At 42.9% G+C, this 21,073-nt stretch overlaps 1 protein-coding gene across 1 annotated transcript in view; it reads right to left on the bottom strand.

The window, feature by feature from the left end:
* The window catches only part of LOC120039716 (serine/threonine-protein kinase N1-like), a 51,194-nt gene extending 32,891 nt beyond the window's left edge, over window positions 1-18,303 (bottom strand). The window contains exon 1 of the mRNA XM_038985124.1: window positions 17,528-18,303. Coding sequence (XP_038841052.1) covers window positions 17,528-17,548 — 21 coding nt within the window. The 5' untranslated portion in view covers window positions 17,549-18,303. The remainder of the gene's footprint in view (window positions 1-17,527) is intronic.
* Window positions 18,304-21,073: the final 2,770 nt, after the last annotated feature.

The raw sequence follows: 21,073 nt of genomic DNA, 5'->3' as shown, positions 1-21,073 counted from the left end.
CTGTTCCACGGGCGTGTCAAACTAGGGATGCACGATATATCGGTGAGCATATCGGAATCGGACGATATTCGCTAAAAATGCCAACATCAGCATCGGCCCAATGTCTAGTTTAACACTGATGTGCAAAACCGATGTCAAAGCTGATGTGCATACCTATATAACGTAGGTAGATGACAGTGACGCCACGAAGAATACAGCGCTACACAGAACAAAAGCAGAAAAATACTAAAGCGCACACTTCTAACAACTAAACAAATTCAAGTCAAGCAGTCATTTGAAAGAGTAAGGAAATTTCTGCAAGATAACTCAAAGGCGAAATCCATTAACGCCAAGATAATGGAATTCATTGCCCTTGACAATCAACCGTTCTGTCGTGGATGATGTTGGCTTTCTCCAAATTGTTGAGCACCGGTACACACTACCAAATACTGTAGGCGCTATTTGAAAGAATGAAAGAAAAGCATTGCAAGTTTGAATTTTGTAAAATTAGTGTGGGAGAGGTGGGAAAATTATTGTTATTGATCAATAATGACAAACCTCCTGGCATTGACAACTTAGATGGAAAGCTGCTGAGGATGGTAGCTGACTCTATAGCCACTCCTATCTCTCATATTTTTAATCTGAGCCTAGAGGAAAGTCTTTGTGCTCAGGTCTGGAGGGAAGCCAAAGTAATTCCGCTACCCAAGAGCGGTAAAGCGGCCTTTTCTGGTTCTAACAGCAGACCTATAAGCACAAACACAATGCTATTTCTCTGTAAACAAATTAACAATAGACTTTCAGCATGCTTATAGAGAAGGGCACTCAACATTAACTGCACTGACACAAATGACTGATGATTGGTTGAAAGAAATTAATAAGAAGAAGATTGTGGGAGCTGTACAGTTAGATTTCAGTGCAGCCTTTGATATTATTGATCATAACCTGTTGTTGAAAAAACGTATGTGTTATGGCTTTTCAACCTCAGCTCTGAATCCATGATATGGCATTCTATCTAATAGAACTCAAAGGGTTTTCTTTAATGGAAGCTTCTCTAATGTCAAACATGTTTTTTTATTTTTTTATTTCACCAGATAGATCAGTTGAGAACAAGTTCTCATTTACAACTGCGACCTGGCCAAGATAAAGCAAAGCAGTGCGACAAAAACACATTCTGCACATCTACCATTCCAGTGTTTAATTGCTATATTGTAATTACTTCGCCACCATGGCCTATTTATTGCCTTACCTCCCTTATCCTACCTCATTTGCACACACGGTATATAGACTTTTTCTACTGTATTATTGGCTATATGTTTGTTTATTCCATGTGTAACTCTGTGTTGTATGTGTCGAACTGCTTTGCTTAATCTTGGCCAGGTCGCAGTTGTAAATGAGAACTTGTTCTCAACTAGCCTACCTGGTTAAATAAAGGTGAAATAAATAAATATAATTAAACAAAGCATGTGTGCCCATGTAGGCTGATGATTCAACCATATACGCACAGCTAATGAAGTCACTGAAACCCTTAACAAAGAGTTGCAGTCTGTTTTGGAATGGGTGGCCAGTAATAAACTGGTACTGAACATCTCTAAAACTAAGAGCATTGTATTTGGTAAAAATCATTCCTTAAATTCTAGACCTCAGGTGAATCTGGTAATGAATGGTGTGGCTGTTGAACAAGTTGAGGAGACTAAATTACTTGGCGTTACTTTAGATTGTAAACTGTCATGGTCAAAACATATAGATTCAATGGTTATAAAGATGGGGAGAGGTCTGGTTGTAATAAAGAGATGCTCTGCTTTTTTGACACCACACTCCAAAAAGCAAGTTCTGCAGGCTCTAGTTTTGTCTAATCTTGATTATTGTCCAGTTGTGTTGTCCAGTGCTGCAAGGAAAGACCTAGTTAAGCTGCAGCTGGCCCAGAACAGAACGGCATGTTTTGCTCTTAGTTGTAATCAAAGGATTGATATAAATACTATGCATGCCAGTCTCTCTAGGCTAAGAGTTGAGGAGAGACTGACTCCATCACTTGTTCTTTTTATAAGAAACATTGTGTTAAAAATCCCAAATTGTTTGCATAGTCAACTTACACACAGCTCTGACACACACACTTATCCCACCAGACATGCCACCAGGGGTCTTTTCACAGTCCCCAAATCCAGAACAAATTCAAGAAAGTGTACAGTATTATATAGAGCCCTTATTGCATGGAACTTCCTTCCATCTCATGTTGCTCAAATAAACAGCAAACCTGGTTTCAAAAACAGATAAAGCAACACGAAGCGGCACAACGCCTCTCACCTATTTGACCTAGATAGTTTGTGTGTATGCATTGATATGTAGGCTACGTGTGCCTTTTTTCAAATGTATGTAGTTCTGTCTTTGAGCTGTTCTTGTCTATTGATGTTCTGTATTATGTCATTCTATATTAAGATGTTTTATGCTTTGTGTGGACCCCAGGAACAGTAGCTGCTGCTTTTGCAACAGCTAATGGGGATCCTAATAAAATACCAAAATACCAAATACCAAAGTTGGATGGAGGAGGAATAATGGTCTGGGGCTGTTTTTCATGGTTCGGGCTAGGCCCCTTAGTTCCAGTGAAGGGAAATCTTAACTCTACAGCATACAACGAATGACATTCTAGATGAATGTGTGCTTCCAACTTCATGGCAAGAGTTTGGGAAGGCCCTTTCCTGTTTCAGCATGACAATGCCCCGTGCACAAAGTGAGGTCCATACAGAAATGGTTTGTCGAGATCAGTGTGGAACTTGACTGGCCTGCAAAGAGCCCTGACCTCAACCCCATTGAACCCCTTTGGGATGAATTGGGACGCCGACTGCAAGCCTGGCCTAATCGCTCAACATCTGTGCCCGACCTCACTAATGCTCGTGGCTGAATGGAAGCAAGTACCCACAGCAATGTTCCAACATCTAGTGGAAAGCCTTTCCAGAAGACTGGAGGCTGTTATAGCAGCAAAGGGGGACCAACTCCATATTAATGCCCATGATTTTGAAATTAGATCTTTGACGATCAGGTGTAATGAGAACTTATAGTAGCCCATCTTTTGATTATAGCTAGCTGAGGTCAGGCTCCGTTCAACACTAGCTTCTAACTTCCTCCTTCTAGCCAGCTAGTTTTAGCTAGCTAACTGGCTAATAGCCAGAGCCCTTGAGTACCTAGCTAGCTAGCCATCTGACTGAAACTATTTAGCAGTTTTATACTCATTCTCCGAGAGTCAGGGGTTCTGTTGACACGGCAGGAGTCGAGGGATGTAAAAAAAAATCCCTCTGTCAGCGATGTCTCTCTGCTACTTGCCACTATAGATCTGGGCTAAGGTAGTTAGTTTCACCTCTCGGACGATGTCGTGGGTGGAGTTTCCCGTTGGACAGAGTGGTGAAAGAATGCGCTGCTAACAAGGTAAATCCGGGGGAGCAGGCGAACATGATTCCCCTCGTTCCAAGAGGTAGGCACGATTACAACTCAGATCAAGAAGCCTTCTGAGCGTTGATCAATGCTGGGAATGCAATATTAAGTGGGTAAACGATAATTAACAAAAAAAAGTGAGTCAATGCTATTTCACTAATAAAAAGGTGCGTAAACAGAGTTTACCTTCCACTACATCCCCATTTGGCAAAACCCATTCATAAACATCAATATCCTGCCGGGCAGGATTGGATCTACATTTGCCCAGCATTTTAGCTATCGATGTGACGTTTGGCGGCGCCTAATCAGCCAGTTCTGTACCTGCCTGGCTGAGTGGCAGTGTGGGTGGAATGAGCGAGCTCGCCTGGCAACCAGAGCTCGAAACAAGTGAGGTAATAAAACTCTGTAGTCTGCCTGGAAATTAATTTGCAAAGACCAATAGATTCTTCATATAAACATACTTGATCATTTTCTGTTCTCCTCTCATTTCACTGTATTGTTTACACCTTCTGTATCCTGTGCATGCGACAAATAAACTTTGATTTTATTTGATATAGTGTGTGTTTACCAGATACCAATGTGAAGAACAACATGACCTGCACCAAAGTCAGATTAGGATACAGGCCAAGGATTAGATAGTGTATTTTTACCTGGGGTTTTTCCTTATTGTAGGCTACTACTTTCACCACTTTTAGTCTTGAAAGCTTTGGTTGTTAACCACCCTACCTTACTCACCCTGTTAAGCACATGGCCTCACACGTGAATCCTTAAAGAGATGGGTGGGGCTAAGGCTTAAGAGGGTGTGAACGATGCTGAATAGGTGTAGACAAAGAAGAGCTCTCCAGTTTGTGTACCAAAACATTTAAAGGGCCATTTTCTCAAAAGTGGGATTACAAGTTTATCAACTTTCAACGCATAATTACTTTCCCATTGTTCCTCAACTACAGTGTATGATGTACCATTTCGTAGCTCTTTGCTTTTATCCAATGTCAAAATAAAAAAAATTGCTACATAAGACCGAATCGAGGTGGTCGGTCACATATATGAAGGCCCTACATGTATCCACTTTCAAAGTGAATGCTTTTGTTTACAGGTTTTGTGCCAATTAATTTAACATTGGCAAATGCGTCAGTAAAAAAAACAGTGTGCCTTTTTAATGCAACGCCTTGCTGTTAATAGATCGCAAAGCAGAATTAACTTAGCTAAACTTTTAGAAATGACCAGTTCACTGTCTCACCCATAACCTAAAAATGCATCTCATGTGCAAGTGCGCTGTTCAGGTCACATGTGCAGGCTGGGGGACATTTAGGATGTATTCTAGTGCGGATTGCTAAAATAATGATTATGACAACAAGTAAAATATTATGGCAACACTATAGCAAAGATGTTCTGGTATGGTTTAAAAACTAGGAAGCCAAGCTCGAGTTATCAGTGTAGCCTGTTATCACCTGGACATGTTGAAATATCTTCGTGCCTGGAATAAAAACCTCCAGTCTTCCGCGATAATGGTCCATTTATTGAGAGAAAAAAAATTAATTATAGGGGGTAGATTGGAAAAAAACTAATCCAGTCCGAATCCTACTCTGGAAAAATGGACCTTCTGGGGTAATAATTACATAACCAATGTTCTCTAGTAATACTAGTCCCCTGCAAAGTGGGCTATATTCCATTTAACTCCTAGTAGAGCAAAGAGCCTATGAACTCCAGATCAATTAGGCCTATGACTCAAAATGCACTGTGTGGGCCGAAACGTGAACCACATCAGTTCAGTTACCATTAAAGGAAAGATTTTATTTTTCGACTTCATAATCTCCAGCACCACCCCAACATCCACATATGTTAAAATGGCGCATTTCTATGTATTGTAGTAAAAAAAACAGGAAGATAAGTGTTTCCAATGACATCCTCAGCCAATTAGTTGGAAACACTTATCTTCCGCTATCTTTTTTTACAACAAAACATTGAAACGCACCATTGTCACATACAGTTGAATTCTGAAGTTTACATACACCTTAGCCAATTACATTTAAACTCAGTTTTTTACAATTCCTGACATTTAATCCTAGTACAAATTCCCTGTCGATGTCACGTTCCTGACCTGTTTTCTGTTAGTTTTGTATGTGTTAGTTGGTCAGGACGTGAGTTTGGGTGGGCAGTCTATGTTTTGTGTTTCTATGTTGGTTTAATGGGTACCTGATATGGTTCTCAATTAGAGGCAGGTGGTTTTCATCTCCTCTGATTGAGAATCATATTAAGGTAGGTGGTGTCACATTGTTTGTTTTGTGGGTGGTTGTCTCCTGTGTCTGTGTCTATGTACGTTGCGCCACACGGGACTGTTTCGGTTTGTTTGTTCGTTCGGTTTATGTAGTCTGTTCCTGTTTCATGCGTTCTTCGTGTCATGTAAGTTCTTATGTTCAGGTTCGTCTACGTCGTTTGTTATTTTTGTTAAGTTATTCAAGTATAGTTCGTTTTTGTCTTGTTCAATAAATATCATGTCATATCACGAAGCTGCATTTTGGTTCAATCCCTGCTCCTCCTCTTCGGATGAAGAGGAAGAGGAACGCCGTTACAGTCGAAGGTCAGTTAGGATCACCACTTTATTTAAAGAATGTGAAATGTCAGAATAATAGTAGAGAGAATGATTTATTTCAGCTTTTATTTATTTTGTCACATTCCCAGTGGGTCAGAAGTTTACATACTCAATTAGTATTTGGTAGCATTGCCTTTAAATTGTTTAACTTTGGTCAAACGTTTTGGGTAGCCTTCCACAAGCTTCCCATAATAAGTTGGGTGAATTTTGGCCCATTCCTCCTGACAGAGCTGGTGTAACTGAGTCAGGTTTGTAGGCCTCCTTGCTCGCACACGCTTTTCCAGTTCTGCCCACACATTTTCTATAGGATTGAGGTCAGGGCTTTGTGATGGCCACTCCAATACCTTGACTTTGTTGTCCTTAAGCCATTTTGCCACAACTTTGGAAGTATGCTTGGGGTCATTGTCCATTTGGAAGACCCATTTGCGACCCAGCTTTAACTTCCTGACTGATGTTTTGAGATGTTGCTTCAATATATCCACATAATTTTCCTGCCTCATGATGCCATCTATTTTGTGAAGTGCACCAGTCCCTCCTGCAGCAAAGCACCCCCATAAGATGATGCTGCCACCCCCGTGCTTCATGGTTGGGATGGTGTTCTTCGGCTTGCAAGCCTCCCCCTTTTTCCTCCAAACATAACAATGGTCATTATGGCCAAACAGTTCTATTTTTGTTTCATCAGACCAGAGGACATTTCTCCAAAAAGTACGATCTTTGTCCCCATGTGCAGTTGCAAACCGTAGTCTGGCTTTTTTATGGCGGTTTTGGAGCAGTGGCTTCTTCCTTGCTTAGCGGCCTTTCGGGTTATGTCAATATAGGACTCGTTTTACTGTGGATATAGATACTTTTGTACCTGTTTCCTCCAGCATCTTCACAAGGTCCTTTACTGTTGTTCTGGGATTGATTTGCACTTTTCGCACCAAGGTACGTTCATCTCTAGGAGACAGAACGCATCTCCTTCCTGAGCGTTATGACGGCTGAGTGTTCCCATGGTGTTTATACTTGCGTACTATTGGTTGTACAGATGAATGTGGTACCTTCAGGCATTTGGAAGTTGCCCCCAAGGATGAACCAGACTTGTGGAGGTCCACAGGTACACATCCACAGGTACACCTCCAATTGACTCAAATGATGTCAATTAGCCTATCAGAAGCTTCTAAAGCCATGACATAATTTGGAACTGGAACTGGAACTTTCCAAGTTGTTTAAAGGCACAGTCAACTTAGTGTATGTAAACTTCTGACCCACTGGAATTGTGATACACTGAATTATAAGTGAAATAATCTGTCTGTAAATAATTGTTGGGAAAATGACTTGTGTCATGCACAAAGTAGGTGTCCTAACCGACTTGCCAAAACTATAGTTTGTTAACAAGAAATTTGTGGAGTGGTTGAAAAACGAGTTTTAATGACTCCAACATAAGTGTATGTAAACTTCCGACTTCAACTGTATATAGATGTTGGGGTGGTGCAGGAGGTGATGATTATGAAGTTAAACAATTTTGAAATGTCCCTTAAAGGTTAGGCTGATGTCTGTGGCTAAGTGAATCCACACATTAGTTAAAGCTAGAACCCTTAATTGAAACAATAACAAATTGTTTTGGTAGAAAGCTGACGGATGGGCCTGGAGAAATGGTAACCACTCAAATTCATAGACCGAGCTATGGATGCAAGGACTGACCATCCAAGATATCACAATTATAGTTTAAACCATGTTGAGGTTATACAGTGTTTGTTTACATTTACATTGTTTACAAACATTGGCGTAAAACGGGCATATATGTTTTGGGTTCTGAACTAAGCTCATGGGGCATTTATAAGTTATATTCTTCAAAAAAACATGGAGGATACATATCATTAATTTATAAGTCCAAAAATGGATGTAGCAAATAAGCTTTAATAATAGTAGTTGGCTATGTTCAGCCAGGAAACAAAAACAAAGGCTGCGTCTGAAATGACATCTTTGTAGTTCACTGTGGGGGAAAGGCCACAGGGTGCCAGTTCAGACGCATGTCTAACCATTTCTGGAACATGTAAGAGAGCGTGGAAGAGATTGGTTTATTTTCATGCCAAAAAAACAATGCTTGTTAATAGGATGAGGACACTGGTTCTCTGCTTCAATTTCCTGCAGGATACTTATTCAATACAGCATCAAGGTTTAGTGATGGGTCATGGCCACTGGCATGACTGTGTGTGACTGTGTGTGTGTGTGTCAGCTGAGACTCATCCTGTCCATAGATTGAGAGGTAGAGAGATGGGCATATGTATTATGGCAGGCAAAACCAATTACACACATAATCGCATGGGGAAAGAACATTACGGTTGAAGGGAATGAGAACAAGGATTCGAGAACCGACCGACATGTTTCAGGGGGGTAAATGTGGTTTGGGTTGGGAGTGGGGAGGGATTCTCTACTAATCAAAAATAGATGGCAGGGTATATGAAGTGATGGTTGGATTGCTACGGGACGGGATGTTATCAAATCATTACGTTGGCTGGATTAGAGTTAGGGAAGGTTACGGCTGGATGGACACACTCCCATGTTATTTCCAATGATAGATTTCACACACAACTAACAACCCTTCAGAACGATGTGGTAAAGTTTTTAAAAAATGCATCAAAACATTACATCATGGTATTTGTATGGAGAATACTGTATGGGATGGACACACTAACCTACTCGACTCTCTTCCGCCTCTGTCGAGTCACTGCGCCCCACAGCACTCTGGGTAGTGGTGGGTGTGTGTGTGCACAAGACCTCTTAAAATGGGACTCTCCACTTCCTTTTGGCCTTTTCTGCGTGGTCACAGCTGGACTACTGGGCTCAGGTCCTTGTGTTGGTTTAAAGACTCCTCAATAACAGCTGGATCACAAGTAGAAAAGACTAGTCCCCGTGTGGCGGTACTATTCCTGTGTGTGTGGCGTGCATACAGTAAGAGATAGGAGGTTCGTTTCCAGGAGAGTGGCGGGCTGCAACGTGGTGCTACTGAACCGTGACTAACAGCCAACTGTGAAGAACTACTGCCTGGGAGCCCCATCCGTGCCAGAGAATAGCAGAGCTCTCACACAGGGGGAATACAAGTGTGTGTGTGTGTGTGTGTGTGTGTGTGTGTGTGTGTGTCAGAGCGTGAGAGGGAAACAGCAGGGCCAGAAGGCATGAGCCCCGTGCAGGAGACACAGCTCTTCAAAATGAACGGCACAGTGACAGCAGCACTCCATCAGCAACATTGTAGGCTGTTGTAACACAATGGTCTGAACACCGGAGAGAGTCAAGAGATGCATTTCATCAGAGTTAACACGGAACTTATCTTTGCAAAAGAGAGCTATCAAATACTAGGCAGATAGAGAAAATAGCCTACATCTGGCTCAACTTAGTTGACGGATTCCTTTTAGCTCCTAGTAGAGCAAAGAGCCTATGAACTAAAGATCAATTAAGCTTATGGCTCAGAATGCACTGTGTGGGCTGGGGGCCGATACTTTCCATTGCATCACAACAGTTACCGTTAAGGTTAGGCTACAGGTTGCATGACAAGTTCAGCAGGTCTGTGGCTAACTGAACCCAGGACTTGCAGAGACAAGTCAACACCACAGCAGGAATGGACCCTGAGGTTCGAGTGACACATTGATTAATAATAGTGGTTGGACTTGTTCAAAAAAAAACAAAGGCTTCATCTGAAGTAGCACCCAAGCAGTGCACTATAGGGAATAGGCCACAGGGTGCCATTTCAGACGCATCCAGAGTGAAACATGTAAGAGGACGTGGAAGAGATTCAACGTTTGGTCTATTTTAGGGTCTGAAACCAATGCTTGTTAATGGGATGAGGACACTGGTTCTCTGATTCAATTTCCTGTTGAATCCTTATTCAATACATACAGCATCAAGGTTTAGTTCTGGGTCATGGCTACTTTTAACCAAGGCATGTGTGTGTGACAGTTTGTGTGTTTGTGTATGTTTGTGCTTGTGTGTGTGTTGTGTGACAGCTGAGACTCATCCTATCTATAGACTGAGTGGGAGAGAGATGGGCATGTGTATGACGGCAGGCAAAACCAAATTACACACATAATCGCATGGGAAAAGAAGATTACGGTTGAAGTGAATGAGAAGGAGTCGTCGAGAACAGATCGACAGGTTTCAGGGGGGTTAAATGTGGTTTGGGTTGGGAGTGGGGAGGGATTCTCTACTAATCAAAAATAGATGGCAGGGTATATGAAGTGATAGTTGGATTGCTACGGGACGGGATGTTATCAAATCATTACGTTGGCTGGATTAGAGTTAGGGAAGGTTACGGCTGGATGGACACACTCCCATGTTATTTCCAATGATAGATTTCACACACAACTAACAACCCTTCAGAACTATGTGGTAAAGTAATAAAATGCTTCAAAACATTACATCATGACTCATTACATAAGCAACTTATCCTTTTTGGTCTCCCACCTCATTCCATCCTCGTCTGCCACCTCATTCCGTCCTCGTCTGCCACCTCATTCCGTCCTCGTCTGCCACCTCATTCTATCCTCGTCTGCACCTCATTCCATCCTCGTCTCCCACCTCATTCTATCCTCGTCTGCACCTCATTCCGTCCTCGTCTGCCACCTCATTCTATCCTCGTCTGCACCTCATTCTATCCTCGTCTGCACCTCATTCCATCCTCGTCTCCCACCTCATTCTATCCTCGTCTCCCACCTCATTCTATCCTCGTCTCCCACCCCATTCTATCCTCGTCTCCCACCCCATTCTATCCTCGTCTCCCACCTCATTCTATCCTCGTCTCTCATCTCTGAGAGTGTTTTAGTCCCTGTAGCTTCACGTCCCGTCTTAACCACAAACTGCTCCATTGACTCTGAATGGGACGACATCCCAAAGGGGCCTCTAATCTGCTGTAAATGGGCCAGGTAGCGATGGGTATGTGTGTGTGTGTGTGTGTGTGTGTGTGTGTGTGTGTGTGTGTGTGACACCACAGAGTAGACTAGGCATAAAACTATGAGCTCATCCTCCCCCGACAGCCGTTGCCACGGCAGCACAGCTCCAGGTAACACACTTGACACACCTGTCTCCTGTCCTCTGCGCCGCCCGACTATCCGCCCAATTGACTCAAGCCACGCCCATTTCAGAGGCAGGTGGATATTCAAGTGTGTGATACTGTGGGACTCAATTCTTCAGAATTTGTTATAGAGAATACTGATCCTCTAACAGGAAATGAATCCGAATAGTTATAGAGAATAGTGACACTAACAGGAAATGAATGCAAAAAAGGTTTTTCTACAATATTTACCTTCGTATATTATTTTTTCCATTCAACCAGAGAACAAACATTGGGCTCTTTTACACTGAGTGAACCAGCCTCTCTCTCTAAATGTCATCTGTGTAACCTGATCTGTAGTATAATCAAATAAGAGGATTGTTAAAAGAGAGAGGCCTTATTCCCTAGAGTCATTTATATCGTCATCGCCAAAGAGTAGACGCACTCAGTAGACAGGGGACTGAGAGGGGGTGACACACACACTCAGAATCATATTTACAGTTCTGACTGAACAACCCAAACACAATTTCAATGTTTACTTCCCTTCAATACATAATATCCATTCTACCATGCAATGTACACAATGCACAGCAGTCATGAAAAAGCCCTTCTGGGATTTAAGTGTTTGATTTGAGCTTCACTCTGCTGAAGTAGTGCAACTAACGTCCAGCACCTTTGAAGATAAAATCGGACACATCGGACACACACGATCTGCCCTGAAGTGAAACAAAAAGGCTAACAGTGGGAAAACCCAACACCGAACATGTCTAACGACGCAGTGACAAACTGCTGTCAAAATGCTTAAATGGATAGTTTGGGATTTATCTACTTTCCCAGAGTCAGATGAACTTGTGGATACCATTATGAATAAAGTTAGAGGGAGTTTCGCGGGCCAATGTTAACCAGCGTCAGCGCAATGACTAGAAGTCTATGGGAACAGCTTAGCGCAATGACGAAGTCTACAGTCTTCTAGTCATTGCGCTAAAGCTAGTTAACAACTTCCTTCAAACTGCCGGCAGAGACATGAAAATGGTATCCACAAGTTCATCTGACTCTGGGGAAGTTGCCAAAATCCTGAACTATCCCAATAAAAAAAAGACTTCTCTTATCTAATTATCCCCATTGGGTGATAAGATCCTGATGTGATAAGATCCATCCCTCCATACTCAGCGTGGAAAAACGCAGTCAGCGAAAGAGAGAAGCGGGAGAGCAGCTGGTGCGTGGCCACGTTCCATCAGAGGCTCCATTGCCTGTGAGTGGACACACACACACAGGGCCAGGCAGGGCCCCCGGGGCAGAGGCAAAGTCAGGCCACGTTGTATGGAATAAGAGAAAGACGAAAGAAGAGAGGAAAGTGGAGAGGTGAAGTCATGGCAGGGTGCGAACTGTGGATGAGGTGGGGACTGGGGAGGGAGGGGCTGCAACAGAGGGGCGAGGTCGTTAGGTCATGAGAACGGCAGGATGTTTGCACAGGGGATGGCAGGGAGAGACAGGACAAAATACGCAGGGGCATGTGTATGGACATTGGACACACATGCACACACACAAAACTAGGGCTTCCCTATGCAAACCAGCTGGCCCAAATAGGCGAACAAATCTACACAAACATCAGACACTCATACCACACACACATCTACTCAAACCCAGACTCACACGTGAAAGCATGTCAACACAAAAGTGATTACTCCACCCACGACCTGTGTGTCATTGACAAACACACATAAACACACAAACTCCCACACAAAACAAACAGACACAGCCATGATGCCACACCGTGGGGCCTTGCTTTAAACTATTAGTGAGGGTGTGGCCACCCAGGATAGGATGAGGAAACACATTGCATTGGTGAACGTGATCTGGGGCTGCAGTCGGGACAATGGGGGCCATTGTGCTGCTATGGCCAGAACCTCATCATCAGCATAATGCCCTTTACAGCCCCCCCCCCATCACACTCACACAGCCACACTGTGCTACTGGGAGTGGGACACAGACAGCCAGCATGGACACCGCATGGAGACACTGTCTGACAGTGGCCAGTAAGAAAACTGTGCATGGACTGTGTCGACCAGCAAGAGCCAAGATCAAAGATAGTGGCGGCCAATAGTGGCGGCCAATAGGGACATCAAATGGGGGCAGTCGGTGACAGCCAGTAAGGACAGTCCTGTGCTTGGGACTGTCTCAGTTAACAAGAAAAGTTCTGCTGATAAGAGTCAATAAGGAAATACCATTCTCCTATAAATCTTGAGATCATAAGGCCTATTCCTCTTAAATACAAAAGAAAAATAATCAAAGTGTCACGTTCTCTGTCTTCAAACTCCCGATCATAAATGAGCCAAGGCGCAGCGTGCATGTAATTCCACATCTTTAATCGAAGTGAAACCTTTCACAAAAAAACAGAATCAGAACGTGACGCAACCGTGGCGCGCACCCCAACACTCACAGAAAATAAATAATTACCCACAAACACAGGTGGGAAAAAGGCTGCCTAAGTATGATTCCCAATCATAGACAACGATAGACAGCTGCCTCTGATGGGGAACCATACCCGGCCAACAAAGAAATAGAAAACTAGAATGCCCACCCAAATCACACCCTGACCTAACCAAATAGAGAAAATAAAAAGGCTCTCTAAGGTCAGGGCGTGACACAAAGAAGTAGCTTAAGCAACTCAATTGTGAACAGCATGGCTCTCATTGCCTCTGGTAGCATGTTGTTTATTTAACTAGGCAAGTCAGTTAAGAACAAATTCTTATTTTACAATGACGGCCTAATGCATTAGCTAGCGTGTGTCTGCCTACATGGCCACAGGGCCATGGCTTGCTGAGAAAGCCTGAGATATGTGCATAGCAGTCTCATTACGTCATGCAGCTGTTTAGGTGAATGATCCGTATGCATTACCCTGAGTCTCTGTCTTTAGTGTGTGTGTGTGTGTGTGTGTGTGTGTGTGTGTGTGTGTGTGTGTGTGTGTGTGTGTGTGTGTGTGTGTGTGTGTGTGTGTGTGTGTGTGTGTGTGTGTGTGTGTGTGTGTGTGTGTGTGTGTGTGAACATGCAAAACTGAAAAAAAGTATACCGTTGAAGTCGGAAGTTTACATACACTTAGGTTGGAGTCATTAAAATTTGTTTTTCAACTACTCCACAAATTTCTTGTTAACAAACTATAGTTTTGGCAAGTCAGTTAGGACATCTACTTTGTGCATGACACAAGTCATTTTTCAACAATTGTTTACAGACAGATTATTTCACTTATAATTTACTGTGTCACAATTCCAGTGGGTCAGATGTTTACATACACTAAGTTGACTGTGCCTTTAAACAGCTTGAAAAATTCCAGAAAATGACATCATGGCTTTAGAAGCTTCTGATAGGCTAATTGACATAATTTGAGTCAATTGGAGGTGTACCTGTGGATGTATTTCAAGGCCTACCTTTAAACTCAGTGCCTCTGCGCTTGACATCATGGGAAAATCAAAAGAAATCAGCCAAGACCTCAGAAAAAAAATTGTAGACCTCCACAAGTCTGGTTCATTCTTGGGAGCAATTTCCAAACGCCTGAAGGTACCACGTTCATCTATACAAACAATAGTACGCAAGTATAAACACCATGGGACCACGCAGCCGTCATACCACTCAGGAAGGAGATGCGTTCTGTCTCCTAGAGATGAACGTACTTTGGTGCGAAAAGTGCAAATCAATCCCAGAACAACAGCAAAGGACCTTGTGAAGATGCTTGAGGAAACAGGTACAAAAGTATCTATATCCACAGTAAAACGAGTCCTATATTGACATAACCTGAAAGGCAGCTCAGCAAGGAAGAAGCCACTGCTCCAAAATCGCCATAAAAAAGCCAGACTACGGTTTGCAACTGCACATGGGGACAAAGATCGTACTTTTTGGAGAAATGTCCTCTGGTCTGATGAAACAAAAATAGAACTGTTTGGCCATAATGATCATTGTTATGTTTGGAGGAAAAAGGGGGAGGCTTGCAAGCCGAAGAACACCATCCCAACTGTGAAGCACGGGGGTGGCAGCATCATGTTGTGGGGGTGCTTTGCTGCAGGAGGGACTGGTGCACTTCACAAAATACATAGCATCATGAGGCAGGAAAATTATATGGATATATTGAAGCAACATCTCAAAACATCAGTCAGGAAGTTAAAGCTTGGTCACAAATGTGTCTTCCAAATGGACAATGACCCCAAACATACTTCCAAAGTTGTGGCAAAATGGCTTAAGGACAACAAAGTCAAGGTATTGGAGTGGCCATCACAAAGCCCTGACCTCAATCCTATAGAAAATGTGTGGGCAGAACTGGAAAAGCATGTGCAAGCAAGGATGCCTACAAACCTGACTCAGTTATACCATCTCTGTCAGGAGTAATTGGCCAAAATTCACCCAACTTATTATGGGAAGCTTGTGGAAGGCTACCCAAAACGTTTGACCCAAGTTAAACAATTTAAAGGCAATGCTACCAAATACTAATTGAGTGTATGTAAACTTCTAACCCACTGGGAATGTGATGAAAGAAATAAAAGCTGAAATAAATAATTCGCTCTACTATTATTCTGACATTTCACATTCTTAAAATAAGGTGGTGATCCTAACTGACCTACGACAGGGAATTTGTACTAGGATTAAATGTCAGGAATTGTGAAAAACTGAGTTTAAATGTATTTGGCTAAGGTGTATGTAAACTTCCGACTTCAACTATAGATGAATGTACGTTCATGGATATTTGATCCAACGTTCTCCTTTCTAAAACTTCTGCTATCACAAACTAACATCCCACTAGTTACAATACATTTACATCCCTGTTCCTCCCCCCCCCCCCCCCCACCCGTGACCTTTAGGAGGAAGTGTGACACTGTTTGGGTTCAGATTCCTATTCGGCTTATTTTGTATCAGTCTTCCTGTGTGTGTGGGGAACAAAAGGCGTGCTGTGAAGAAGCTAAACCTCCCCACCACTGAAGACATTGGAGTCTGATTATGACAGACTTTATCAACTGCCAGGCCAGCAGAGGCCTTCAGTTCGAGTCACCAGACCAGTGTACGTGTTGGCTGAGGGGATAATGGCTCCCTGTCTGTGCCCCCAAACCAGAGTTCCCACTTCGCCACTGTGGCTTGAGTCAGTCCCCCAAGCTTGCCCTCTCTCAGCTGTGCCCTCCTCCATTGTGTGTGGACCTGCCAAGGATATGGATAGGGCAAAACCAACCCCGAGAGAGAGAGGTGACTACCTCCTGCCTGGTACTGCTTTCTAGTATTATCTTGTACTGTAGCTATACAAATAATTGGCTACTGTGCCAAGCATGTAAGCCAGTTAGGCCTATTTGGGGGAAGAAGTTTTAAGTTCCAACAAACGAGAGAAATTGGAATGGGTTTGAAAACCTGAATGAATAAATCAGCCCTGATAAGAGTCTGATAAAGAATCTGATAAAAGATTCATGTTAAATAATACAGTACCCATGTAGCAAGCAGTGTGACTAGAAGACATCATCAAGGCTAGTTAGTAAAAAAGGGTGAAGTAACTTACTAACCCAGTACAGAGCTTTAACAACAGTCAGGTGAGAAGCAGCATTTAAACAGGAAGCATTATTCAACACACTTCTTGCCTTACTTTACTACAAACAGAGTTGGGTTCATGACTTGCTGACACGCACAAGGTAAATGCTGAGGTAAAAAGGGGTCTGACTGCTGACTTGTCACTAAACTAGAGCAGAGGCAAGAGGAACTTCTGTAGCCTACAACAGTACCCACTGTTAGGATATTTTCAACGTCTTTGTGAGTGGTGGTGGCACCTGTGCTGAGTTGTTCATAACCCCCACTATAAAGAACATCAGTCATTGCACCAACTCAGTCAAATACTGTATCAGGATACTGTCAAGTAAAGTAGTCTAAATGACAAAATGACCCCAGCTCAATGTCCATCACTTTAGTGGTGTGGATTTCTATTTTAGTGGTGTGAATTTCCTTTTCGTATTCCTTGTAATATTTTTCAAAGTCCTTGTCAAGCTGTCAGAAATGAGTTGGCAATAATGACTGTCGCCACAAACATGTTTTTTCCCCCTCTTAAAAAGGGTCCATTCCAAAAAGGTTGGGAGCCTTGTGTCTGCTATTGGTTCTTCTCAGACTCAAGATGGTTCTGAGAACTGGTGAGGTCCACTGGGATGTGTGTGTATTTATGTGTTTGTGTGTGTTTATGTGTGTGTCAAACACCCGCCCAGTATTGTGCCCGCCCGTCCAGGAGCTCTTCGCATATGCATTTGGCTGCAATGAGGAACCAATGAGGAAACATGCCAAGGTGACAATGCAGAACACCACAAGTGTGTCTTTACAAAATACAGAGCATAAAGAGCGCAATGCATCGTCATAAATCCAGTTAAATTAATATTTGACCATAGAAAATAGAACACCGCATTGGGTTTCCATTGATGTCGAATGGATGATACCCCCAGCTATTGATAACGTACATTGTAGCACCGTTGTTATTACACTGTAACAGCAATGTAACAACTTACTTGTATCGAGTCATTCGCCATCGTTGTTCTTTGTGTCGTGTTCCAGTGACGATGCCGTTCTAGACTAGACCAACTGGGCTGGACACATGAGATTGTCCGGCGAGTGCTCACAATGGTCTTCTCCACGAATTTTGGCAGCTAGATTATCAATTCATCCAATTGTTGCTCAAATATGTGCTCTGACCAAAAACTCACCACTATATTCTCTGAGATAAAGGAACTTTTAAAAACAATTCTCAGCCAATGGTCAAAGATAATCCCATTGTGTCGCCTCAACGCGCCACTGTCCAAGGAAACTGGTGATCCCAAAATGTTTGTCTAGTTGTTCGACTAATGGTTCGTTCAACAAATACAAAATGTTCTCGGTGAGTGTCTTTAAAATGTCAGTAGGATAAAAGCATAAAACAAAACTGTTTGATTCCGTTCATTGTTCTTTTCTTTTGAGGCTAGCTATCAACAGCTAGAGCACACGGGAAACAAACGGCACGACTCCCTCCCTATCCGCGTAACAGACTCCGAAGAGGGATAGAGATCCATTGCTAACATAAAACGCTACAGAGGCAGAAAAACTGTCGAGATCCGTCTTCGTAGTAACATCCGTGAACCATGAACACGCGTCAGTCTACCAGTATCACATGCCACAAAAGCCTTCTTTCAAACGAGACTATCTTATGCTTCCCTCGAGCAAAGTACCGAATGACCGAAGGGTGTCACTCTTCGTTTGCTCTTCGTTCGGTTTTGGAGGGCAGAGGAATATCGCCTTGTCTGTCCGCGCATTGCCGATGATGGCTTGAGCGGGAGGCTACACGTTTTTTTTCTGATGGAGCTGCGCGCAGTTGCGCTGGCACAACGTGTACGGTAGGTAGCAGGAGCGCGCCCAATGTATCATGTGACCATGTCCAGACCATGGATTTGTAATTTCCAACTTCTCATATTGAACGCTGTTGCTTATGTCTTTCACCCCTCCCAGATTTGCAATTTAGCCACACACAAAACAACTGTTATTGGTATTACTCTGCTTACAAGTAAAAATGTGCCCATGCAATCACAACCAGAAGATAAATGGAGTACAGTTACAGTATAATAAAAAGTATATGACAAACAGTTAATATCGCAAAACTACAAGTTACACTCATTATATAATATTGGAAACAAGCCCAAATATATAGTGGATACATACTATCCTACATTAAGCAACAAGCCATTAGGTCAATACATAACAATAGTCCCAAAGACGAACTGATGTACAGTGTTGTGCAGAAGACGTGTGAGTGTGAGTGTGAGTGTGAGTGTGAGTGTGAGTGTGAGAGTGAGAGAGGGAGAGAGAGACAGGTAGCCTAGTGGTTAATAATGTTGGGCCAGTAACCGAAAGGTTGCTGCTTTGACTTCCAAAGTTGGCAAGGTGGAAAAATATGCCGTTCTGCCCTTGAGCAAGGCAGTTAACCCCCAACAACAACTGCTTCAGAGGGGTTGGGTTTAATGCGGTAGACACATTTCGGTTGAATGCATTCAGCTGTGCAGCTGACTAGGTATCCCCTTTCCCTATTGGCCTCCTTATCCCTACATAAGCAGAAACTCAAACTATAGCTGAATAAAACAAAAACAAATCTCAGGGCATGCAAATGGGAGATTTGCTTACAGAGAATTTGATACTGCCAGAGGGAGACTGAGACGGAAAAGCAAAGGAGCACCTGGTCATAGTTGATGATAGGTGAAAAACCTCACACAAAGGCTATGAAAATTCACACCAGAAATAGCCTACTTACATCTGATAGCGGTAATGAGCAGGCTAAATAAACATAGCCTACATTCACATCATCAAGTGTTCCATCCTATTTCCTTGTGGGCAGGAGTTTATTTTATTTTACCTTCGTCAGTTTCCAGGCTATTGCTTGCTGGAGTATATTATGGGGAATACATCTGCAATATACTGCTAATAATCTTAATCTAGAATGAAAAATACTATACAAAGTAGTATAATGTACAAAGTAGTATAGATCATGTTCTTGCCTTTGACAGTTTATCAGATCAGAGTTTTTCCTGGTCAGGTCCTGCATGAGTCTTAGGCTGTGTTTGCACAGGCAGTCCAATTCTGATCTTTTGCCCAATTCTTAGCAAAAGAGCTGATCTGATTGGTCAAAATACCAATTAGTGGAAAAGATCAGAATTGGACTGCCTTTGTAAACGCAGCCATAGACCTTGTTTTGACCTCCATAATCTCTGCAACCCAGAACCAAATCTCACATGAGTGCCGGGCCAGCTACTCGATTAGGTTCCGGTAGGGAGAGGTTAAAATATTGGACTAGTGCGAGCGAGTGGTGGAAGCAGGATGGACTTTGGAAGCCGTCTTTGGTAGCCGTCATAAGAGACTGTGACCTCCACAAACCTGAGTTATTACATTTGAATGATCTAAACTGTCAAAGGCAAGAAAATGATTTATTCTACTTATATATATTGCAGATGTATTCCCTCAGAAAGACCAAATTAGAAAATACTCAAATGTAACTCTTATTGTGTCAATACCAATACACTTAAGAGTGTTAAAGCCTAGATTGACTATAATGACTGGCACAGTGAACTCATAATGACCGGCACAGTGAACTCATAATATTGATGCAGTACACACATCAATTTGCACTTAAGAATTTGTAGTCTACATTAGGCCTGTTAAGAACAAAAAAAAGAGGTTCAAAATAGATGCAAGGACATGTTTATTTAATTAAATAGGTCCGGGCCAGACTATGGGGGGAATCATCATGGTTTGTAATGGTTTGTTATTGGGGGGGGGGGGGGGGGGGTTGTCATGCCAGTTTCGTCATCAGCCACGTCGTCTTGGTCCGCTTCCTTGGCTCTTTCAGCCAAGAGCTCCTTGGTGAGGGTGATGTCACTCCTTGAGGAGTGGGAACTACCACGGCTCCTCCTGGCTCCAAAATGGCCATCAGAGCTCCAATCCTCAGCATGGTCATCTATGACGTGTGTGATAGTGTCCGCCATGCAACAGATGGCTCCCTCGCCACCATAGCGTGGGGGTATGGTTGGAATCATCAAATGTGTTGTGAGTAGGGGGGTTTGTCTCCCTCTTCTGTTGACTTTGGGTTTGTAGAGGAGGCAGGTGCACTGAAGTGCCTACTAAGTGGGTATACCCACACAATTACTTTTTACAGGGGAGGCAAAATAGTTTTGCCATGGCAGCTGTAATCCGCAGGAGGGGAGACTGTTTTTTTCCTGGCTCATCAGCCACGGTATCTGAACAGGTGACAGAGAACAGTGGATGACATCATTAGGACAAACCGTAAAATAAACTTTTGCAACAGAAAACAAAAACACAATTTTTTTAGTTCAAGGAAGTTCCTCCCTGTTACTTCCGTTTAATAAATAAGGCCCTGATAACTTCATCATAGTCTCTTCCCCTAACATTACAATGGTGGTAATGTTAGGGGATGGTGGTGAAATAATATAATTATGTTGAAGATAAATAGACATGTGGACTGACAGAAGGGAGGACTTACCATCAGTGCCAAGGGGAGCCACCTTGTTCTTCTTCAG

Source organism: Salvelinus namaycush, unplaced genomic scaffold (assembly GCF_016432855.1).
Source record: "Salvelinus namaycush isolate Seneca unplaced genomic scaffold, SaNama_1.0 Scaffold295, whole genome shotgun sequence".
Lineage (NCBI taxonomy): Eukaryota > Metazoa > Chordata > Actinopteri > Salmoniformes > Salmonidae > Salvelinus > Salvelinus namaycush.
Note: the sequence above shows the minus strand (reverse complement) of the source record. Positions and strands in the feature narration are given on the sequence as shown.